General features: G+C 44.7%; 1 protein-coding gene across 2 annotated transcripts in view; it reads right to left on the bottom strand.

Moving 5' to 3' along the window:
- Positions 1–25,440, bottom strand: part of MYRIP (myosin VIIA and Rab interacting protein) — a 224,014-nt gene that overhangs the window by 10,751 nt on the left and 187,823 nt on the right. For both annotated transcript variants that reach the window (XM_057555467.1, XM_057555468.1), the window contains 2 exons: positions 9,095–9,289; positions 2,406–2,567 (listed from right to left, as the gene is read on the bottom strand). In XM_057555467.1, coding sequence (XP_057411450.1) covers positions 2,406–2,567; positions 9,095–9,289 — 357 coding nt within the window. The remainder of the gene's footprint in view (positions 1–2,405; positions 2,568–9,094; positions 9,290–25,440) is intronic.

Below are 25,440 nucleotides of genomic sequence, written 5' to 3'. Positions count from 1 at the left end.
GACTTAGGTTAAAATCCTGGCTTCATCACTTTTTAGCTATTTGACTTCAGTTTAACCATTCTGAGCCTCCTTTTCTCCAGATATAAAAAGGGAAAAATAACAATAGCCACCTCATGGGGATGCTGAAAGGGTTAAATACAATAATGAGTTCAAGGGTTAAGCTCAACTCCTGGCCCACAGTAAGACTCACTGAACATTAGGTATTATTAATGACATTATTATAATATTTAACAACGAATGATAAATTAATAGGCACATTCAAACACATGGAAAATGGACATTTTGGACTCCAGGATTTTCTGCCATAAAACATGGCTCCAATAATTTAAGCCTAGAAAAATTTGGAAGCATGAATAACTAATTATCCAAAAAAACCCTCCCAAACACCCATAAACAATATTACTTCCTGCTAAACTATTCAAGAAGTATTTGCTGTGAAATATACCCCCATAAAACAAGCGATTTGATTCTACTTTATATAACATTAACTATAAATTGATTAAATGTTGAGCGGCATTTGTGGGAAATGATTTTTGAGGAGAGTTGCTCTTCAGCCATTCTTGCTGGTAATAAACAGTCAACAGGGCCGTCTGTGATGAGACCATTCCTGGGCCATTCCTAGCACAGAACTGGTTCCCTCCCATTCTCAAGAGTGCTGAATGATATGAGCAGCTGTTGTGATTTTTGATTCTTTAAGATAAAAATATTTATTTAAAAAATAATTATCGGACTTCCCTGGTGGTGCAGTGGTTAAGAATCTGCCTGCCAATGCAGGGTACCCAGGTTCAAGCCCTGGTCCGGGAAGATCCCACATGCCGCGGAGCAACTAAGCCCGTGTGCCACAACTACTGAGCTGGTGCTCTAGAGCCCGCGAGCCACAACTACTGAGCCTGCGCACCACAACTACTGAAGCCCACGCGCCTAAAGCCTGTGCTCTGTGACAAGAGAAGCCACCTGAATGAGAAGCCCGCGCACAGCAATGAAGGCCCAACACAGCGAAAAATAAATAAATTTATAAAAAAAAATTATCACCCAAAACTGTCATCTTCTCTATCCAGAGATGGTTTCAATTGATCCCCATTCTCCAGAGGATGCAGTTTTAAGATGCAGGGTCTACAGAAATATCAGTGAACCAGGGGTCTACGCTGAGCTTATGCTGCAAAGACCAGCATTTCTCGTGGGTCTCTGAGTTTGTATATGTCCATGGAAAATCAGTTACTTAGTCCACAGTCCATTTTGATCCAGAGTCAGAAGCCAAGAGAAAATCCATGAAAACTGCAAACAAGCGTCTTCAGAAAGTTATAGATAATTTAGTAATTAGTTCTAAAACAGCCATATCTAAATCATGCAAAATATTGGTCTAAGAAATCTACACTTTGTTTTTCATTTATTTATTCATCTCATTTTTATTGAGGCCCAAACCTCTGTGAGGTGTTATGCTAGGCACAATAACTGGAGTTATTGTGTTAAGCTAGATAGCTAGAGTCCTGTCCTCAAGGAGCTTTTAGTCTGTCGTGGGGAAACCTGGCGTTAAATAGGTAATCAACAGTGTGATGGGACTTCCCTGGTGGCGCAGTGGATAAAACTCCGCACTCCCAATGCAGGGGTCCGGGGTTCGATCCCTGGTCGGGGAACTAGATCCCACATGCATGCCGCAACTGAGAGTTCACGTGCCATAACTAAGGAGCCCACCTGCGGCAAGTAAGACCTGGCACAACCAAATAAATAAATAAATAAATAAATAAATATTTTTTAAAAAACCAGTGTGATAAAGATTAGGGAAGGGTGGTCTTGGGATGGAATGGGAGCCTCTATAGCAAGGGTCAGAGAATTTGTCAAAGAGGAAAATGGCATAGGTTTTAAAGAGATATATTATCAAGGTCATAATCTGGGGAGAGGAAGGCTACACTTTAAAAAAGGAGGCTTTGGTGGAATCCACCTGGAAGGACCATGTCCACGAAAAGTCTGCTGGAGGGCTTCCCTGGTGGCGCAGTGGTTGGGAGTCTGCCTGCCGATGCGGGCGACGCGGGTTCGAGCCCTGGTCTGGGAGGATCCCACATGCCGCGGAGCGACTGGGCCCGTGAGCCACAACTGCTGGGCCTGCGCGTCTGGAGCCTGTGCTCCGCAACAGGAGAGGCCGCGATAGTGAGAGGCCCGCGCACCGCGATGAAGAGTGGCCCCCGCTTGCCGCAGCTGGAGAAAGCCCTCGCACAGAAACGAAGACCCAACACAGCCATAAATTAAAAAAAAAAAACCAAAACAAAAAAAACAAAAAAAAAGAAAAGTCTGCTGGAGATGGCAGGAACTGATAGATACAAAGGCTTTGAAATGATTCTTGTGGAAGATGGGGTGCCCTCTCCTTTTGCCCGGTAGTCCTCCATCTGGGCAGAGAGGAGAGTTCTTACCTGGATCTCAGCATGGTGGACCCGGGCTGCTGCCGTGGCTACTTGGTCCTCCAGATCTGCCAGTTCAGTCTCATCAGTGCCACTGTGGATGCAGCGGGCAGCATCCTCTAGCTCACTCAGCTGGCCTTCAAGTCCATACACGGTACCTGCTGCCAGGTACACCTATAGAGGAGGCATGGCCTTTGAGCTCAGGTCTGTGGACCCAGGACTGGTGGGGCCCCTTCACGGGATGCCATAATTCAGGGGAGTGAGAGAGAACTAGACTCAACATTGGGAGAAAGAGACAGGGAGTCCCCCATTTATAAACATTCTTCACACTTAAGTGGTAGCATAAGGTCTTGCCACCCCCTCACTGTCAACCACACCTCCTCTTTCCCCAACCTTTCCTGCAAAAAAAAGTAGTTTGTAAGTTTTAAAAATATGATAAAATAGTACAAGAATACATGACATCAGCTACATAAATTGTGAATTTGTGCAGGGACTATAACAACCACAATATCAAGATAGAGGAAACAAAGAGAAAAACTCATGATGTAGTTTTTCCAATAAAAATTTTGGTTGGAATTAGTAATTTGGAAAAATTCAGAAAACATTGAAAGAGGTGAAATTAATTTAAAACAATTACAAATTTTGTGTGAATTATCTCTGATTAAGTACCGTGAAGTTGCTTGAATCAGGTTAAGGGAATGAAAATGAATCTGAAGTATGTAGTAGGAAAATACCTTATTTTTTAGAAAATAGTGTGATGTTGAGAAGCATATAAAATCTATGATCAGTTAAGACAGTTTTTTGAGAGCTCCTGAAGATTAAAGAGAAAGTAAGATAAAGGAAGTAATTTGAGGGAAAATTAAAGGAAAAATTACTTTGGCTTATGAGTTTATAAGGTGATTCTCGTAAAAGTGGGCAAACAGAAAGTAAAATCGTTGGAATAATTCAGGCTGAGGACAGGGTGAGTGAAACAAATGCTCCTTCAGCCTAATTAATAACATGATGAAACAGTGGACAACACAAGGAACCAAATGTATCTAGAGAAGGCAATTACTTAAACAGGTTCATGAGGTTTAATCAATGTATATAAAGCTCTAAACATGTAATCACAGCCATTTAGAGTTGACTTGAATGATACGCACGGTCACTCCTTTAACAGTTCCTTTAACTTGAGTTAAAAATATAACAGAGTTGGGCAAGCCAAGAGCAGTGCACACAGATCATGCATGGTCATTTGCACTGAGCAATGCTGAGTGTTGGTGAAGAGGGCAAAGAATCCTGAGATGCTCCAACTCGGTCAATTCCTTGGCATGATTCATGCATCTGCGTGAAAACTGGCAATTTTACAAAACATTTCAGAGTGGAGCAAAGGCAGGTGCAGGTTTGATGAGAGCAAATTTGACTGTGCGTCACCAGGCACAATTAGCTGTGGGAGCTTCCAGCAGTGACTGACATAGCGGACATCAAGTTGGGTGATTCATCGGTCATACAGGGGTCATGAGTCAAATGTCTGCTGGCAACTGCCTTATTTCACTTTGCCCTTAGTTTTATATTTCTTTGTCATATGCAAGTATTAGAGAACTTCTGTTTCTAAAAGATCTTCACAGTTTAATATAGCCATTTATTCCTTATCTTCAAAACAAGAAACACTTTATTGTTTATCACATGAAGGAAATGATGAATATTTCAAAGCTATTTAGGTGGAGAAATCATTAAAAATTTGTCTCTCAAAAGTTGTGAGGTTGAAAAACTTATCTTCAGAGGGGAAGAAAAATTGAAGAGAGAGAGAGAGAGGAAAATAGAATAAGAGGAGAAGAGGAGGAGGAGGAGGTAGGAAAGGAAAGGGAGGAGGGGGAGGAGGAGGAAGAGGAGAGGAGAGGAGAGAGAAGGAAGAGATCAGAGAGATGGCCACCACAGTTTGAGTTTGGATATTACACTTTTGGTACCCACACCAAAAAAAGGGGAATTCATTTTGATAAGATAATTGAAAACATTAACTTATAGCTTTGCACAATGAAACTAAATTTGGAATTTAAATGAAATGAATAACTTAAGTGTGGCAATGGTTAAACATGACCTGACATATCTTTGGTCTCAGGACCTTGATATTTCCAGAAACACGCAAAACTCAACGTCGTCATACCCTACGGTTGTATCAACTTAATAGCACCTTGTTGTTTTGTCACCGGCATGGTCATCCACTAACGTTCCTTACTTTCTCTGCCAAGACAAAGCAATATGAAATCGCTCCAAGTTCTCAGCAAGGCCAGAATGTTCATCTTTTACTTTGTGTTCCCTAAAAGGCTGCTTTCCTGGCACTAGGGGGATAGGGAGGTTCAGTGGTTTGGCACTGACACCTGCTCAACAAGAACTTACAAGCAAGGTCATGGCACCTAAAGGATTAGAGGATGATGACAGTGGTGATGATGGTGATGATGATCATGACAGGTATTTACTGAGCCAGAGGGCTGGTGCCAGATTTCATGCCTTTATCCACCCTGCCCTACGATGCTGTGATACTTAATCTCGATTGGAATGTTTCGACGATTTATATTTCAAACGTTGGCATAAAGGTACTAGAGTTACTGCGGTTATAGATGGCCATAATATTGGCTCTGTGGCTGGGCTGAAATAACAAAAATTAACATACCATATAATGAAATTGTTATTCTAGTCTTAAAAATAACCCATTTGAAAAACATTAACCTGGAGTTGCTTGCTTAATTAAGGTCCACTTTTGGCGAGAAGTATGGTTACCATGTCTGAGTAATCTATGTCCTTTCCAAACTCTAGTCACTGATGCCTGTGACCCCATTGACTGGCTCCTGGTTCAACAAGCCTTTCTCAAAGTGGTTCAAGGGATGAGAATAGGTGTTTCAAAGGAAGGACTTTATGGTCAAAGCCCCTAGAATAAAGAACATTAAACAGATTTCTTTATTGCAGGACTTCTCAGGGTCTTTAATGTGCTAAGATGTAGCTCAACTTTCCTAGAAAGAGTATATGGATTTCTCAAGCATATTTGATTCTTAGAGCATCTTGTTGGACTTGGTGTCCATGACATATACTTTAGGGGACTAAGGTTAGACAGTAACAGATAGTATTTCTTTTCTTGTTCTCTGAGAGCAGAGAGCCATGACCACTTCTAGAAGTTCTACCTCTCCTGTGCTATGGGGGTTGTGCAAGGGCTTTGAGAAGGAAGATCAACCTCCTCTGCCTGATCTTGGATTCTGGGCCAGAGCTGGGTCCCCCCTTGGCCGTCCCACTGTGCCTGCTGCCACTGGTTGTATACTACAACGTATTTGGGGTTGCCGGAGTTATAAGGCAGAAGTAAAAGGGAAGTTGAGACTATTCCTCCATTGGCTCTGTGGCTGGGAATTATGCGGTACCCCAGGTGGTCTCTGTCATTTAGGAAAGATAAGAATGAGGAAGGTCCTTAGATGAGGGTGGGAGGATAAGGGAGCCGACTCACCCCTCTCACTCACAACCCTGCATAAATCCACAAGGTGGCCCTGGTGGACCCCTACCATTCACACCACAGGTCTGAAAATGGTCATACTTGTTGTTCTCTGTTGATCCCTAGATCCATTTTCTATTCTGCTCTGCTCTCCGTGACGCTAACCTATACACACTTTACCACCAAGGCTCCCTTGCTGGTTGGGATGGGTTTGGCCAATGGGAAGCACCAGCAGGAGATCAAAGGCAGGAGGAGAAAGAAGTAAGAGCCTTTTTTCCCCTTCTTTTTCCCTTCCTGGATTCCGCGGCAACAGCTCCCAATAGGGGGCGTTCTTCCAGGCTCCAGTTCTCCCTGGGCTATACTGCCTGAGGGTGGTGACCACTTCCTCCTACTGCTACTCTCTGGGCACTACAACACCCCTTATCCTTGACCACACTTGAGTCAATACTCTCTTCCTGAAACTTTCCTCTCCCAGACAGACCCCTACAGGTAGAGTAGAACCCTGTGCTTCAGAGCTCCCCAGGCATTCAGTCCGAGAAACTGAGTCCCCACTGTGTGTGCAGGGGAGGCTGGCATTGGTCAGAGGTTTCTCCCACCTTTAGGGGAGACAGCCAGGCAGCAGGTGAGAAGTGTCAAAGCTAAGAGACTAAGGACATTCCAAAATCCCCATGCCCTACCCTAATTAAGTGGATTAACAAGGCAGTTTATGAAAACAGATTAGACATATGAATGTGATATTTTTTGTTTTATCTTACGTAGCTCTGAAATCTTCATAAGACTTCTTAAAGATGAATATTCTCTTGCAAATGAGGATGTTCTCTGTTATCTCAGCGGCTTGGTCTGCAGAAGCCAGTGTTCAGAGGGCAGACTAAGTGTTCCCATTTCTATTTCTGCCATTCCCCGGGCTCCTCAGCACAAAGGAGAAAGGCAGCGAAGGAGTGAGGAGCAGGAGCGCTCTTTAGAACATAGACAAAAGCCCTGGTTTAATTAAATCAGCTGCACCCAGAGGCAAGTTTAAGAATCAGCCCTGCCCTTCTCCTGCTGCTCAACTGAATTCCATCCTGGAAACAGCAGAGCAAGCAACCTGCCCATGGCTCTGTGATCTGGTGAACTAAAGAGATTAAAAAAAAAAGTCATCCCTTCTGTGACTCAAAGACCCACAGAATTCAAAGGAACAAAGATGGAATCTCTTCAGAGGTGAAATTTGAAAAGCTGGTTGGGGTAGGGAAGGAGGTGGAAGTAGGCAGTTAACTCTGTGAGAACAGGAGAGGCATCTTAGAGGGGCTGGACAGGGAGCAGGAAGTTGTAATCCCCAGCTTCCCACTGCTGGTGTTTCTGACGTCTTGAATCAGTGGCTAAGTAGATGTTTCGAACTCAAAGTGTTAATGAACCCACAAAAAGAAACATGATGTACAATAAAAGGATCTTACAAAATGAAAACTCTGCCAAGGCCATTGTATTTTTCAGTAAACTCCTTAGAGGGGAAAAAAAGTCATGCTGTCTTTGCTTTCAGTGTGCTGACCTTTGTCATTTAAATCTAGATTATTTCACGCATTGTAAGTTTTTTTGATACCATACTTTGTAAAAAGAAAAAAATGCCGCCCTTTCCTGGTGAACCATATCTTTATTTTAATCTTTTCAATTCTGTGTGTGCAGGATTAGGGCCATTTTAGGACTATCAGCACCTGAAAGAATTGTATTATAGGCATTTTTAAAGAACAGAGACCTGCACATTAGAAGTAAAACATTTCTTTTAAAAAAGGATTTTATTCATCTGATGTAATCATATATCAGATAAACATTCCTTGCACACCTCCTCTGTGTCAGGCTCAGGGCCAAGGGCTAGGGCTATAGACAGGAAAGGCAGCAGGTCCTGTTCTATAGGAATTTATATATCCGGTTTCCAACTTGGGCATGACCGTGCCCTACTCTTCCCCCGTGCTCCCGCTAATATTTGGCAATGTCTGGAGACATTTTTGATTGTCAAATCTAGGAGGGTGCAGCTTCTAGCATCTAGTGGGTAGAGACCAGGGATGCTGCTAAACATCCTATAACATACAGGACAGGCCCCGCAACAAAGAATTATCTAACCCAAAATGTCAGTGGTGCTGATCTAATAGGGGATATATACGTGAACAGAAAGGGCAACAAAGTGAGGCAGACATATGCCTAGGTTTTATGGGAATCCAAAGGGAGAGAGTCTTCCACTTTCAAAGTGAAACTAATATTGGCATTTTTTTTTTTTTTTTTTTTTTTACCTTGAGTCATTTTGATTTGTTGTTGTTTCAACTTCTGGCAAAAAATCTCTCTGATAACATTTCCTGGTTTCTGAGAACACCATTCATTAGAGCATCTCCAAATTAGGGTTGATTCTGCTGGGTCTGGAAAGATGGAATCACCTGACTGGATTTGACATCGGGACTATGCCAACTGGTGATGGTAACGATGGCCTGAGTGGCTAATGTCCAGATTTCTCTGTGTCACCCCTGGTTTGCATTGTTGGAAAATTCTCATCAGACCTTTACTGAAGTCTTAAAAATGATTGTAGGTGTTTATATGTAAGAATCTATTACATTCTTTCTTTCCTCACCAGTTGGAAGGACAGAAAAATCCATTACGAGCAGACATATCTGTGAAGCAGGGCAGACCAGTTCTGTAGTAACCTAAGTTCTGTTGGCAACCACTCTTATTCTCTGTAGTGGCACTGGCAGTTCTCCACCTGGATCCCCACAGATCCCTTATATAGTTTCTGCATACTCCCCTCCCCGCTCCCAAGCTGCAGTGTGCTTTTGTTTCCAACAGCTCAGATCTATGCAAAAACGGCTTTTGAGCTACTGTAGACACTTTGCCTGCATGCAGAGAGACTGAGGTGCCCACTGGCTGTAGGAAGGGCCAGTTCCTTTGCCTTAGATCAGGACAACTCTGAGATGCAACTTACACCCCGGAGTTGCCTGCAGGATTGGGCTGAAGCTACTTTTTGTCTAAGATCATAGCTTTGCTTGGCTTCTTCCCTCTCCCCACTCCCTTACCAGTCTCCCCTGGGAGCATTTCCCTTATAAATCACTTGCACAGAAATCTTCATCTTGGGGTCTGCTTCTGGGGAACCCAGTCTAAGACCCTTCTGAGAATATATTTGCTATGGTGGTAGTATATTTGTGTCCTTGCCCTTTTTGTGAAGAGTTACAACATCATCAGCTTCTCCTTTGGACATGTGTGCCCTAGACAGAGCATATCCACACTGTCTTACGTTTTCTTCCAGGGAAGTCAGCTGCTCATCCAGTCTCACTTGGTCTGTTCCAAGAGGAAACGTCCCTTTCTCTCTGTCAGGAGGGACAGGCGGGAACTCCCAGGGCCCTGTAGACTCTGCTATCAACTCCTCTGTGGCGTTGATGACTTTCAGGACTTCTGTGGAGATGTTGCAGAGAGAAACAGCAGAATACTTCTGTTTGGTCCAATAACAGAAGGGGATAGAAGACAAGAACAACATTAACAATGACATGGAAATTCTACATTATCATGGTGCTCATCATGAGATTGATTCTGTTTCATAACACACACAAACATCAATGTGCCAAAGGAATGAGACACTAAAAAAATCTACCCAGTCTGAGGGGACTGAGAGGAGGCCTGATGTAACTTGGCTTAGCTTCTGTGACTCACAATGAATTATTTCAGATTCTTAGGGAGAGAGGAAGGAGAGCTCAAGTGGAAGCTACTAGGTCCTCTGCCCACTGCTGATAGATTCATATTCATTGCCTCGTTTTCTGGATGATATTCTCTTTCCTCAACAGAGCTTCAGTCACAGAATCTGTCAAACTACATTCACGATGTGGTCCAGTGGGTAGCTTTATGGATGAAGAGTTAGGAGACCTGGGCTCTAGATCTGGCTGTAACTTCATCTAGGTATGGGACCTTGGCCAGGCTACTTCCCATTTCTGGAACTCAGTTTTGTCATCTGTACATTGAGAGGATTGGAAAGAGTTTCTCTGCAGTCTCTGGTAGCTACTGTGTTGTTAGCTCACCCACATCTATTCTCAAGCCCATTCTTCCTTATCTTCCCCCACTATTAAGGCTGAACAGAAAATACACTGCATTTCCCAGCCTCTCTTGCAGCCAGGGGCAGTCATGTGACATAGGTCTGATCAGTGAGCCTGAAGGGAAAGTCTATTGAGGGGTTTCTAGCAAAGCTTTTGTTTTCCTAATCAGGTGAATCGATGCAGCTGATGCTCTCCTGCCCCCACTTCTCTCTGCCTTGATCATAGGTCTGCGGTTAGAAAGCCAACAAGAGTGAGGATGATACCAAAATGCTGGGTCAGGTGGATCAGAAAGACTGAAAGAGCCTGAGCCCTCATAGCACTGGATCAGCTGAACTGCCTCTGAACACCTTGATACATGTGTGCAAAATAAGTCCCTACCTGTTGGAGCCCCTATTGGCTGGATTTTCTGTTATTTGTGGTTGAATATATTTCTAACTGATACAAGTCACTTCTAGTTTTTATATTCATGGCTCAAAATTAGTCAGTCCAAATCTGGGCCAAGGTCTTTAATGGAGCAGAGGTACTTCAGCCACAAAGAATTATCTGCATCTTTGAGTTCATCTGAACATACAGCACCAAGAAGTAAGCAGGAGATCAATGTTGCTTGGCACTAATGGCGTCCATCTACAATTAATTTTACTTAGCCCATCACCGGGTTTGTAAACTGGAAGTCAAGTATTGCCCATGGGCATATTTTTAACCAGTAAAGTGTTTCAAGAAAACCTGGAACTTTAATGCCTTTGGTACCTCCCAAGGTATCTATCTGATTCATATATTCTGGCCAAAATATATTAATGATAGCTCTGACTTGGTTTGCAAAGTTTGTTTCCCCAAGTAAATTCTACTGCAGGTTTTATCTCACTAGAGGAAGTTTTCAGTGGCCCTGCAACTTCACTATGGAATCAGAGTGTCTAAGTGACAAGTCTGTGGCTGAGTCCACAGTCTAGAAGCTGGCTCTGGGCTCTGGTACATGGTCTCATCCTGGCACCTGTCAATCATCCTAGGGTTAGGGCACATGTGCTCAGAGGGCTCCTATGCAGCCTGTCTGTTTCACAATAGCTGCTTGACTCACCCAAGAGTTATGCTTCTTTTGGTTCAAGGGAGTTTGCTACATACCAAAAAAATGGGTCTGGATTATCAGGAAAATAAGATGGAGAAAGGTGACGCAGACCCACCAGAATAAGGGAAGTGTCCAAGGGAGAGCCAAGCCAACTCTTTACCTTAGGAAAAACTTGCAGAGGCTGTCCGCCATTATCTAGAATCCTGTAACTCGATGTGGCAGGTTTTGGAGATAATTGGACTCAAAATGTTTTTGGCAAGAAATAGCTGCCACTGTTTGCTTAAGTCCATTTTAGAAAAGGCAATGTTGTATGTATGAAAGCAGGTTTGGTACCCTTCTCTTAGTAAACAAAGCTTGTATTTAGAAAGTCTGCCCTTTGTTTGATAGAAGAGGTGCCTTTGTACATCTTTTGAAAAGGAAGACGTATGACTAAGGGATTCAGGAAAAACGGTTAGACCACAGCACGATGGAAGGGCAAATGTTAACATTTACACACATCTCCAATTGGTCCAGGGTCATTAAGGGGCCAATGTTATTAATGGGAAGGACTTCAGAGGTGTTTAAACAGAAAGAGTTATCTGCATCTTGACTCCAACTGAACATATAATATCAAAGCGATAAGCTGGACATCAGTGTTGCTTGGCAGTCATTGTTCCTTTCCGTCCAGAAATAGCCTTGTTTATTCAATCATAGGAGTTGCCAGCTGGAAGCCAAATATTGCCTAGAGGCATGCTTTTTTGACAAGAATGCCTTCTGTGAGATAAGCACTTCCCAGTTCTCTGCAGTCCCCACCATTCATTCTATTGAATACATATCTTATTGGGGGCCTGTGGTTCGCAGGCTCTGCTCCAGGTGCTGGGATAAGCAGTGAACAGTGGATAAAGTCCCTGCCCTCACAGTGTGCCTTTAGCTCTACCCCAGCCACTTGACACGGTGACATACTTTCCTGACCCCTGAAGGTATTTGCACTTGTCATTAAGTGAGAGTGAGCAGTCCCCAGCAGTTGGTCTGTGGAGAGCACCACAGCTTCACTTGGAAGGTCTGTGGTCCCCTTCAGAAGGGAACCAGCTTCCAGCTGGGGAAGTGACTGAAAAAAATTATATGGAAACTGGACAAGATCTCTCTGGTTGGTTGGTGTCCCAGTTCTGCCCTCCATTGTGAAACACAAACCGGAACCCACAAATACTTGCAGGGAATTAATCCCACCTCTAGGGAATCAGGTGGTTCTTGCGTGTTCTACAGGAGTGTTGCGGGCTTGCTTGGATGTGAGCTCGGGAGTGGACAGGGCACCTGCTGGAAGTGAAGATAACTGGGATTTGATTAGCTGTGTGACAGGAGCAGGGCACCCAACCTCCTTGTTCCTTAGCTTACTCACTAGGCCAGTAAGCGATTAGAAGGTTTGTCACAGGGTTAACACCAGCTTGTTACGTAAATGTCCTGTTCCCTGCCCAGTCTAGATTTAAAAGTAGAAAGTACCTTCTACAATTGTGTGAAATAAAGCTATATTTAGCACCGGACAGGGTTTTGTTCAGATAGAAAGCTGGTGAGGATTCAGAGGTGCTGGCAGGGAGCCCTGTGTGTGGGAGAAATGAAAATCTACAGGAGCCTTCTTGCTTTATTGCTTATAGCTCCAGAGACCTGAGCTGAATGGCACAAACAAAGCACGATTCCAGAGCCAGAAAGAGCTCTCTATGATGGCAGGCGACGTTACTCCAGATGTTAATTATAAGATGGATCAAATGTGACAGGTCCATGGTATCAAATAAGAGAGACCTGGAAGTGTGAAGAAAATCAGCTGACAGAATAGGGGCTGTTGCAGAACAGGAAGGTTGGCCACAAAGACACTCGTGGCCAAGAGCCCCATGGATGATGGAATGAAAATGGCCAGTGGACTCATGCAGTAACCAAATTCAACCTTCTAGTGATCAAAGAAACACAAATTAAACAACAAATTTATTAAGTGCTGGGTACATGCATGACTCCCTTTCAAAATGCCCAGCGTAGCCAGTGTGGCTTCTCCAGGGTGGAGGAGGAGCTTTCAGCTGTTGATACGCCCCGGGGATGTATTTGCTCTGACACACTGACACTCCTCGACCTCCTGACCACGCATGGTCACCACTGAGAGCCTGAGTGTCCACCTCTAGGGTCCGGTCTGTGTCACATCCCCTTGTGGAACATCAAATCCATTATGTCAACTTTACAATCACCGGGCTGGAACCAAGAGTCCACGCTCAGGGTACAGAAGGTGATGAGAAACCTCCAGTGTTTCCTCCATCACTCAGCAGTGAGGCAGAGAAACAAGCGTCAACCTCAACAAAGACTCAGCTTCCTGCCAGACTGTAACGAACAACAGGACCAATGCAGACCTTTAAGGAGGTGATGTACCCCTCCGAGGTGGGGGCCTGCCACAGTGGCCACATCAGTGGACCTGAGAAAGAAGACCAGGTCAGGACCCACGTCAAAATCCCACCTGTATCTTTTCTCTTCTTTCTAGGGACTGCAGGGCAGAGCAGACTCCTTTACTTTTTGTCTCACTACCCACAAACTTGAGCCCGAGCAATCTCTCCATCCTGTAGCCATGCCCTTTCTCTTCCTATAAACACATGTTGCTAGAAACAAATTCTTCCTCCATTTACTCTTCCTTATAAACTGTTTTGCAAAGACATGCAGCATGCAAAGTGTTGCCAGGGGGAGATTCTGAGTCCCTAGAATTCAAAAGAAGAAAATATTTCCATCCTAAACACTAGATATACCTGCTTATTTGCAATCCTCGCAAATTCTCCCGATAATTTTCCAGTGTCGTCATTCATTTCAAAGCTTTGTGTTGGACAAAGAAATGCAAACTCATTTCAAGCTGGAATAAGCGGGACTGCTGCTTACCAGAATGGCTCAAGCTTGTGAACATGTGAGCAGCAGGGGCTCATTAGCTGCCTGGCTTAATAGGAAGAGAACACAGTGGAATAACAGAGGCCTGATCCCAGACCCCTCTCTACCCTTGGGCATGTGCGTGCACATGTGTCTGCCAGTCTCAGCGGTGCCAAAACAGATTCAGTATCTGGCTATGTGTGATGAACCGGGGCTGTGACAGAGGCCTGGGGTATCTATTTATGTGACTTGATATAAGTCTTGATATGACAGAACCTGATACAATGTGGGATAAAGCTTTGAGGATTAAATGATGTGTACAGGTTTCTGGGGCAGAAGAGGGAATTTCCCAGTTCCACCTCGGGGATTGTTCTGACACCTATAATAAGACCTAAACAGATAGACGCTGAAGGGACGTTGACATTAGGGTTTTTGTGAGATTTAGAAGCAGGCAGTATGCTTTGAGGTCCATGGGTCAATCTATGAAGCAGGGAGGGCAGTGGCGAGGGGACTGCCACATCAGCAGGGTCTTGCAAAGGGCCTCCTTACCCATCGGGCTCAGCAGGCGTGGAGCCTAGGGCCCACCATTCTTTTAGGGGGTCCATGAAAATGTCTTAATTTCTTTTAAAATCATAAGGAAAAATGAACTATTAGGTCCAGGCACATGTTTTAATACATAATATTAATCTTTATACCAACACAATTGTAAAATATGATTTTAAATGGTTTTTTGTGGAGGAAAGGGTCCACAAAGGCAAAAGTGCTTGGGCCCACAAAAGTCATAAATTGGCCCTGGTCTTGCTGATCTGGAGCCTCTATGGACAAGGCACCTGGGCAGGGCTGGTTCCTAGGGTGGATCTGGGCAGCAGCCGCCTGGTGAAGGCCCTGAGCAGGCCCCTATAAGAGGGCTGGTTGTGAACATGTGGGAGATCTTTCCCCTAGATTCCCCCAGATAATGGAGGGAGACGGTGGGGGTGGGTGGATGCTCTGGTCTTGTGGTTTCCTAGTGGGGACGGATGCTAAGGTGTCCTCCTCATTGTACACACCAGATCATGAGGCTTGGGAAATTCAGGTTACTCTGTGTAGATTTTGGGGAAATAACTTAATCTCTCTGAGCCTCAGCTATGAAATGGAGGTAACACCATCTAGCTCAAGGGGTTGTTGAGAAGATGAAATTAGTCAGCATATGCCAAGTGTCCACAGTGTTTGGGTCCAGAGCTGTCCACCTGTCCTCAAAACTCTCCCACCTGCCCTGCTGGCTCAAGATGGGCACATTACTGGTGATGGCCAGTAGCTTAGACACCTTTTATTATGTACTGTGTTCTATTTTTTTTTTTTTTTTTCTTTTTGGCCGTGTTGGGTCTTCGTTGCTGCATGCGGGCTTTCTCTAGTTGCGGCGAGCGGGGGCTACTCTTCGTTGTGGTGCGCAGGCTTCTTATTGTGGTGGCTTCTCTTGTTGCGGAGCACGGGCTCTAGGGGGCACGGGCTTCAGTAGTTGCAGCGTGTGGGCTCAGTAGCTATGGCTAGCATGAGCTCAGTTGCTCCGCGGCATGTGGGATCTTTCTGGACCAGGGATCGAACCTGTGTCCCCTGCGTTGGCAGGCGGATTCTTAACCACTGCACCACCAGGGAAGTCCTGTACTGTGTTCTTGAAACAACTTTCCTTGACTACTTGGTGTTTTGAAGGATGCTTTTTACTATTTTTTAACCAAAAAAAAAAAAAAGTTAAACTTTGCTGCTGTTTCCCAGTTTTTTTCTCTTGCTAAGTAAGAATATTAAAAAAAAAAAGCCACCATGGTCTACTACTGTCCGGCTTCACCATAATGTCATAAAGAAGGGATACCTTAACACCAAAAATGGAAGACACAATATCAGAATACAGAATGGTTTGTCCTGAGAAATGACAGTAAACAACCTGACACTGACACTCAGACAGGCACGCACGCACGCACGCACGCAGGACCCTCCGTTTCCCAGTAGGGAGCATACTGAACCGTACATACTGATAGGCAATAAAAATAAGGTATGCCATTGCCTAGCTGGGCAACCGAACAAGCCAGGCCCTCAAACATCATCTACTATTTCCCATCATCACTAATTTAATTCAAGCCTTCAGGAAGCATCTGCTCTATGTCCGGCACTGCACTGGGCCCTGCAGGGGATGCAAAGTGAGTAAGCCTGGGTCTCTGTCCTCAGAGATCAGAGACAGGAGAAGGGCAGGAAGACCCAGGTAGCAGAAAACAGGTCCTGCCCTGCACTGGGAGCCACAGGCTGTGGACCTGCAGAGGGGCAAGCAGGTTCCGTTAATGTGTGACTTTGGGGTCAGTCTGCAAGCACAGGAAACAGAAAGAACTTTAACAGAGTCTTCTAAAGACATGTTGGCTCCCATGCAGGAATTACAGGCAGAGGAGAAAAGTCTTTCAATGCTCAAGTTGCGTAAAATGTGTACGGGGCCTCACCTTCTCTCCTGGGACACCTTGCTCCTGAGAGAGCCCTTTAGGGAGGAAGAGAGGAAGGAAGGAAGCCAGCTCAGTGTTAATGTGCGTCCTTCCTATGCCGGGTCTGACCCCAGGCTTCTCGTGATTTCGTGTAACCCTCATCACAACCTGACGTGGTGGCTGTTTTCATCCCATCTTGAGAGACGAAGAAACTGTGGCTCAAGGAAGAAGATGCACAGCTGAGATTTGAACTCAGAGACTTTGGTCTTCAAGGTCCACACTCCTTCCCACCTGCCACATCACCTCCTCCACCTGCATAATTCCTGGGACCCAATGGACTGCAGAAAGTGATGGAAGAACAGAATCTAACTGAATAATCAGATCCATGAACAACAGATCAGCGAGAGAAGGGCCTGTAGCCTCCACCAAGTGACATCAATCAGAACAAGCTCGTTGATTTGTACACCAATGACCAAGCCACACAACAGAGCTTGAGATCTCCCAAGCGACCTGCTCCTGTTCTGAGCCTTACTGAGCCTACCTGAGATGCACCCGCCCAAAACAATCAGAGTGAACAAGAATGTGGTCGCTGAGGAAATCTGCTCTAAGTGTGATCCAGACTTCACAGCCCGCTCATTACTTTTCTGTCCCACATTACAGATGCTACCTTGGCTTTGTGAAATGCTTCTATCAAACTGCCAGAGCAAGCAAGGAAATTTGTCCAAATGCCCTGATTTCATGTACTTTTTTCCTTCTCAAAGGTAAGAAAAGAAACTCCATATGTCCTCCTAAATAGTTGACAGAAATCTGCTAGAAAAATTCAATGCAAATATGTTTCAGTTCTCATGAAACATAAGGCGCTCCGGCGAAGCCTCTACAACCCGTCAAAATACATTCTCCACGAACAGACTCACGTCCGCAACGACTGACTTGAAAGAAGGTGGCACAGAATTATGGAAAGAAATTGGAGCATGAACCTAATAAATTAGCATATGTAATAAATTGAAACATGAAATGTAATGGAGATCAGAGAATGGACCTCTAGGAATGTTTGGGTTCTTAGATCATTTAGATTTTGATGGTCAAAGCCACCTATGAAAGAAATAAGATTTTTTAAAATTGTGATAATTGAAATGAATTTTTTAAAAAATTTATTTCATTTATTTTATTTTTGGCTGAGTTGGGTCTTCGTTGCTGCATGTGCGCTTTCTCTAGTTGCGGCAAGCGGGGGCTACTCTTTGTTGAGGTGCGCAGGCTTCTCACTGCGGTGGCTTCTCCTGTTGTGGAGCATGGGCTCTAGGGGGCACGGGCTTCAGTAGTTGCAGCGTGTGGGCTCAGTAGCTGTGGTGCATGGGCTCAGTTGCTCCGCAGCATGTGGGATCTTCCCGGACCAGGGAATGAACCCGTGTCCCCTGCATTGGCAGGCGGATTCTTAACCACTGCGCCACCAGGGAAGCCCGAAATGAATTTTTTTAAATGTGCTATTTGCACATTTAGTTTAGTTCCAGAATTAAACCCAGTGGTCTGTATGTTTCTCCATGGTCATTTTCTTTCCTTTCCTTGGTGGAGTCCCTGTTGTTTGATGTAGGCACCTGAGCAAGGCCACTCCAGGACCTGGTGACGGTGAGAGAGGAGGGGAATGCTGGGGCCACTGCCTTTGACCAAACCTGCCCGGGCAGGTGTAGGGCAGGCAGGACTTCCTGTCCTGGCAGAGGAGGTGATCATGGTTGTCAATCTCTTTTGCTTTCGCATACTGGCTGTTCCTCAGAAAATTATTTCCTGATACTCACTGGACACACTTCCCCACTGTTGGCGGTAACCAGGGCTCTGCCAGGGTACGTGCTCAGCTCTGTAGTAGCCCAATGACATAGGAAACCACCTTCCACGTTCACTTGGAAAGGAGGTAGCACATGGCAACCAGGGTGATCTTGATAAATGTTTGGAAAGGAGGTAGCACATGGCAACCAGGGTGATCTTGATAAATGTAAGGCCCTCCTTGTTATGTCTCTGCTGAAACCTTTCCAAGTGCTTCCCATCTCACACAGAATAGAAGCCAAAGTTCTCTGCATGGCCCACACCGCTGGCTTGCTCTGGCCCCTCCCTCTCTCACTTCTCCAAGCCCTCTCCCCTTGGCCACATTGCCCCAGCTACCCTAGCCCTTTAAGCCGTTCCTTGAACTTGTCAAGGTCATTTCCACCTTAAGGCCTTGCATGTTTTTCTCTGCCTGGAAAGCCCTTCCTTTAGATCTTTGCCTGACTTTTCCCTTTGTGTCTTTCGGGTTTCAGTGGAAAACAGAGGTGGTCAGAAAAGTCTGGACCATCCATGACTCATACTCCTTCCAACTCCATCCATGAGTATCCTGCTGAATCTCCTTAGCACTGATCACTAAGAACCTCTTCCCCTGTATGTGTTTACATACTTATCAGCTGTTGCCCCCAACAGTTGGTAAATTCCACGAGAGCAGGGACCTTTTCTCTCTGGTTCCTACTGTATTACAGCTCTTAGAATAGTTCAACAATTATTTGTAACAAGGATTGAACAAGGATTCAAACTCCAGAACTTGTGCCACTACCTCTCATGGGAAGTTGGCATCTTTTCCTTATTGTCTCCTGTATGTATTGCTGGCCCTGCAAACCTTGGGGAGCCATTCATTCCTTTGTTGGAGAGAACATTAAGGACCTTCCTCTCTTGCCACATCCCTTCCCCCAAAAGAACAAGTGCACATACGTCTCAACACATTTATTAAAAAATGATCTCTTCCCAACGAGGGGTGAGAGGTGGGTGGTAATTATGAGATCAATTGTGAGTTAAATTAAGTATATTCTAGGGCATACTTCTGGAATATTTCATTGCATCCTTTATCAATATCTCACAAATTTAATTACTCTGCCTTTAAAACATGATGTACTATCTTAATAGATAGGTCCTCTTCATTTCTTTTATTTTTTCTAAGCATTTCTAAGTTATTCTTGACTTTATCAGGTGATTTTTTGAATCCTTTTGAAAAGTTAAAAAAACTTCTGGTTCAGATTTTGATTTAAATTACAGTAAATGTCTACCCTCATTTTGGAAGAATTCTTTACACTGTTTTTCCTACCAGCAAAACTGGTAGGTTTCTTAAAGATCTGCAGTTTTCTTGTTAAGCTTTAATTTCACATTTTTTTGTTCCTATTATGGTTGGAATTAATTTCCATTTTATCTCCCCACTCCTCCAGTCTGGCTTGAGATTCATCTATGTATTTTAGTTATGAAATGGGGAGTTCTAATGTAAATCCCAGAACCTATTGAGCTGTATTGTGTAATTGTGCCGAATGATATGGATTCATGAATAGACCTGCTACTACTAGACCTTTTCTTTGAATAGAATGAATTTTTATTTTGCATTTATTTGCATTCAAAGTTGCTGTATTCTTTTCTTTTTTTTTTCTTTTTTTTTTTTTAATTGAAGTTGATTTACGATGTTATGCTAGTTTCAGGTGTACAGCAAAGCGATTCAGTTTTATGTATCTATCTATATATTCTTTTCAGATTCTATTCCCTTATAGGTTATTATAAGATATTGAATATAGTTCCCTGTGCTATACCATAGGTCTTTTATCTATTTTATATATAGTAGTGTGCATAGTTGCTGTATTCTTTTACAGGCTCTTTTTATCTCAGGTAAATGTTTGTGATCTCTGACCTTACCCTGGGGATCCTTTATATTTCTCCACACGTTTTTCTCTCATTCTATGCAATAGCTATTTCAAACCCGCTCCACAATCCTGACACTCAAATTTCACTATCCCCTCACTTTCAGAAGGCAAACTTGCCTTCTAGTTCAGAAAGCTAGAGATGTAACCAAGCAGGACGTTATGGGGCCTTTCCAGGACAGACCACCCCCTGCCCCCATGTCCTCTGCCTGCCTCTTGTTTGTAGAAAGACTTTAGCCTCCTAGGCCATCCCCGAGTTCCAAAGAATAAATTTAATAAATTTAGAAGTGAGAAAATGCAGAAACAAAGGAAAACAGTCAAGCAAGACAAAATAATAATAGTTTAGCCATTAAACAAAGTCAAATACCTTTAGTTCCTCTCAAGGGCTATAAGATAACATTCTGAGCCATATCCTTTGAGCTGTTTTGCAAATACTGAAACCCCCGCAGGTGGAAAACATTAACTGCATGCTGACCACCAGCATGTAGGCAGGCCCCAGACAGGTTGGAACCAGAAGGTTGATGATGTTGACTCCCCATTACCTCACTACCAACCAATCAGAATAATGTACACAAGCTGATCATGTGCCCTTCAACCCTCTCACTCATCCTATCTTTAAAAACCTTTCCGTGAAAGCCATCAGGAGTTCCAGCCTCTTGAGCATTAGCCATCCCCAATCTTGCTTGGTGCCCTGCAATAAACACTACATTTTCTTTCACCACAACCCAGTGTCAGTAGATTGGCTTTACTGTGCCCAGGCGAGCAGACCCAAGTTTGGTTGGGTAACAGAGGGGCGGAGGGGGGTGAAGCATAGAACATAAAACAAACTCTCTTCATCTTCCTAAACATCAAATTTACCCACTTACTTGTATCTGGACTATTCTGTCTTTGCCATTCCTATGCCAATGCCCCATCTGTTTTCTGGACCTCATCCCCTCCATTTCCCCAAGAGTTCCTTATTGTTGGACACTTAGGTTGTTTCAAAGTTTTCCTAGTATAAAAATATAACACTTGATGAACTGCATTGTGATATACCCTTGGCTGCTTGTCCAATTATTCCTTAGGATAAATGATTGAAAGCTTATTTGCTGGATCAAAGGGTAGGCACACTTTGATTGCTTAGAGTTAACACCAGTGTGCTAATATGTGCTACTTTGTGGGTATTAGACGGCCTACTTCCCTGAACTCTTACCAACATTGATTATCGTTCTTTTTAACCATCCAATTTGTTAGGCAAAGTGGCATTTCATTATTTCAATTTGCATTTTTATTGCTTGTGTGAACAAATGATAAACTTTGCCCTGTTCATGGCTGTCTTCCCAGTGCCTCAATGTGCTTTTGTTGAATGGAAAAAATGACTGTGCAAACCATATGCCAAGTTCTGGGCTAGGTGTTGTATTGAATACAGCTGAGATACAATTAAAGTTGAATATTTTTTCATATGCTTATTGGTCATTTACATTCTTCTTTTTTTGTTTTTGTTTTTGGTGAATTGTCTGCTTATGTAGACTGCCTTTTTATCTATTAGCATTATGAGTATATTAATTCTCGAGGGCTCAGTTCACCTTTTGCCTAGAGAAGAAGATGTTCTGTTGAAGCCCTCGTGATCCAGGAGAGAACCCAGAACTCTCTTCCCAGCCGTGCAGGCCCCTCCCCCAAACACACAGGACACAAGTGTGGGAATGAGTGACGCCAGTGACAACAGGAGTGAAATGAAACCTCACCTGTTCAAGCGCTGTGGATAAGAGCTGTAGCTCGACATGGACAGCTAAAGCTTCTCTTTTTTCCTAGCGCAGCAGTTAAATAGAAAGTTAGAAGAGGCAACAGGCATAAGGCCTACTGAGATCAGTGTAGCTTGTAAGATATAAATGGGGCGCCAACTGAAGATGGAGACATGCTTCTCAAATAAGATACTACCTGGGGTGAAAGACACTGAATCCTCATGTGGATCGTGAGTCATTTTACAAGGGTGAGACACACGTGGACAATACTTGATTTTATGTTAACACTGTGATATTGACAAAAAGTTTTTCACAAGCACATTAAATTGCAGAAACCCACAGCTCTGGGTTTTCTCAGACAACAATCTGTCTGCTTATCCATTGACCAGTACTGTGTTTCTATATGACTTGATGCTAGTAAATGGGGAGCAGCTGTGTGAAGATGCACAAATCTGTCTCTTATTTGAGGAGAAAGACATTTATTACTTTAGGGAAGTCTCAGTACTTTGAGGAGAATTATTCCATGAAACTATGAATATGGGAGATATCTGCTGGTCTGTGACTCCCTTGTGAAACTAAAACACAATGATTCAGCTACTTGTGATAATTAATAAACAAAGACACTGCTTTCAGGACATTGCATGTACAAATTTGACTATAATGCAAGAATTCACTAATATGGGCCTTCAACAAACACTCATGTTCCAAAAGCTTGACATATAGGACATCTTTTGTCATATAAATAGTGTCAAAAATGATACTAATATCAGGAAACAAAAACCTATTTAATGCCTTACATGTCTAGAACCATGGGATTTTGGAGCGAGCAGGGACCTTGGGGATCACTGCTCTAAGCTTGGGGAGATAGGGTTTTATGGGAGATTCAGCCCCTGCATGTAGTCTCCAAAGTCAGGCCAGGAGTTCTTGACCTTTCTTTGCGTTCTTCTCTCAGGAATGCAGCACCTGCATATCCAGGGGCAGATGGTTCTAGGAACCACTTCAGTCAGGTCTTTCTTCCATAACCATTGGCACAGCCACCGGCCCAGTGGCAGAGGGGAAGCAAGTGCTTATTCCCGGGCTTGAAGGATCCCAAGGTTTGGAAGGTTGACCATGAGGTTCAATGGAACCAAAGTGACTTCAATTAAAAACATGGCCCTCTAGGAATCCAGGTTTCTGGACTGGCCCCAAGTTTTACAAGCTGGTTCTTCAGATAGTTAAAATTCAGATGGCAGTGACCATCCTTGAATCATCATTGGGCCCCCAACACCCAGCCAAAGTGAGTCAACTGTAGGGACAAGTCTGCCTACAGCAAAGGGCTGACTCCCATCAAGAAACAGCGTGTTTCTAAAATGGTTCTTCTTCTGCTGGACAAGATTGTGAAGCCCTAATTCCTACATGGGTTGTCATACCAAGGACACTGAACTGCCACTGATGTCCCTGTGTCTATGGGAATACGCACATTCCTCTGCTTTGGCTCCCAGAGAGAAGAACCTGCGATAGAGGCAGGAGGGATGGTGAAGTCTGGATAAAACTCTCTCTGTGTAAGGGATCCTCGTGGTCAGGCAGAGGCCATTAGCAGCCAGTTAGGCATTTGGATTTCTCCACTGCTTAGTCACAAATACTGCAGTGAGTGTTTGTGAACCGGGGACTCTGCGTGTTTTGCTGTTTGGTTACTGTCTTAGTCTGGTTTCCCTAGAAGCAGACCCTGAGACAGGGATTCGAGTGCATGGAGTTTATTTGGGAAGTGATCCCAGGAACCAGTGGAGGAGGGGGTGGGGCAAGGCAGGGAAGAGAAGGCAGCCTGATCCAGCTGGTCCTCACTGCGGGTGCCCAGAGCCAAATCTGCTGGGGAACTCGGGGCATCAATGGGTAGCACACACGCTGTGGGTCACCACCCCAATGGAGGCAAAGGAGTGGAGTATTTACACTCTTCACATCAGTCACTGGTTAGGGCTGCTCCTGGGGAAGGGAGTGTTATTCTCTCACTCCCAGCCTGCCTTCTGCACAGGAAGAGGAGCTCCTGCTGTGTCGGGAGCCCCCAGGCAGATGGACCTTGGGCCAGTGTGCAGTAGCACGGTAAAGAGATAAGGCAAGCATGAACAGCTTCTGGAACAGTTTCTTTAGCCCAGATCTGCTCCCCAACCATGGCGTGTGTGTGTACATGTGTGAGTGCTGGACAAACTAGTTGTGGTCGGATTACAAGGGAAGTCATAGTTACTCTGATCCCGAAGATGGGAACCTGGGAGGTTCTGACGTGGTATTTTCCCCGTTACATTCTTCAGAGCATGGTGAAGCACCTAACGTGGCTACAGACCTCTGGCTTGACACTGCACGTGTGGACGGGACATAGGCACTAAGCTGTTCCCTCAGTGCTAACACAGGGGCATTATTTCACGACAGTGAAGTTTCTTTTCCTTGAGGTTGTTAAAGGGGCTGTGAGGTTGTTAATATTTGCTGGGCTCTGGCTGTGTGCTACCTCTATGCTGCATAATTCAGTCCTCCCAACTCTATAAGGGGGTATGATTATCCCCATTTTACAGACAAGGCCAACATGTGTTTGTCCAATCAACAATGAAGCCCTAGACTGGTTTTTAGGGATCGATATAAAAACAAGCCAGACTTGGGCTTGTCGACATGCTGGGAGCAAGTTCAAGGGCCGCAGGGCAGCTAGCTCCAGCTGCTGAGTAGAGAAAGGATTGGAGGGGCCAAGGAAGGCAGCTAGGGGGCGGGGTGTAGGAAGCAGGCAAGAAATGGCCTTGGCTTAGAACCAAAGTCCAAAGTTTGCAAACTGCATGGATGTGTTTCACAGTCAGTCTAATCCTGAAGCCTATCTCTATACCCTTCTGCTTCTAAATAATCTTCCATAGATGAATGTATATTTCTGTTTTCCTTTAATCAGAGTAGCCTTGCCTGATGGAGAAAGATATATTGATTACCTCTTTTTGTTTGCTATCTGGGTTTTAATCCATTGATTCATGGTCGGCGGTGGGAAGGACTTAAACTTGGAGAAACTGACACATTGGGGAGTTTGAATAAAAGCACCTCCCCTAATTTCCTGCTCAGCGAGGGTGCAGGGCAGGATGGGGGCAGGATGGAGGGCTTGGCCAAGCACCCAGGATTTTCCGCCTTTCCCTGTTCACATTCTGCCCAGAAGAGCACAGTACAGACGGATGGCTGTGCCTCCAGAAGGTGAGGCCTGCAGGCTGATGAGGGGCGGGTGCGCGTGGCTCATCCCAGCCTGGCGTGCCGCTGGTACAGCATGAGCTTTTGGTGCCTTGGGACCACCAGGCAGCAAAGCCAGTAGGATGTGGAGCCGCTGTAAGAAATAATGTGATATTCTTCAGTTACCGTCTGGCTCTCAGCTCTAGCAGACAAATGTGACGGTAATGGGCCATTGGTTCAAGTAACAGAGAGGATCAGAGCCCATAACCATTGAAGAGGCAATGGGTCGGAGCCTGTATCCCGGGGAAGGGCTGCCTGTGAAGGCCAAGATCTGCTCTCCACCCACAGACATGCTGGGGGAAAGAGGTGTGCGCCATCCCCAGGCAAAGGACCCGGCAGGTTTATGAGTGAGGATTCAACGGTTATGGAGGCCGGGATGGGAATGAATGCAAGGCAGAGTCTGAGGTGTTGGAAGGTTCAGGGCCTCAGCCATGGAGGATGGTCCCCACTTCCCTTGGGGCCTGCTCTGGACCACCTGTGGTCATTCCTGGGTTGGCCAGGCTCCTGCACAGTACCCCAGCTTGGCTGTTGAGCAGATGAAGGGGGCTCATTCACCAT

This window comes from Balaenoptera acutorostrata, chromosome 10 (genome assembly GCF_949987535.1).
Source record: "Balaenoptera acutorostrata chromosome 10, mBalAcu1.1, whole genome shotgun sequence".
In the NCBI taxonomy this organism is placed as follows: Eukaryota; Metazoa; Chordata; class Mammalia; order Artiodactyla; family Balaenopteridae; genus Balaenoptera; species Balaenoptera acutorostrata.
This window is presented reverse-complemented; position numbering and strand designations above follow the sequence as displayed.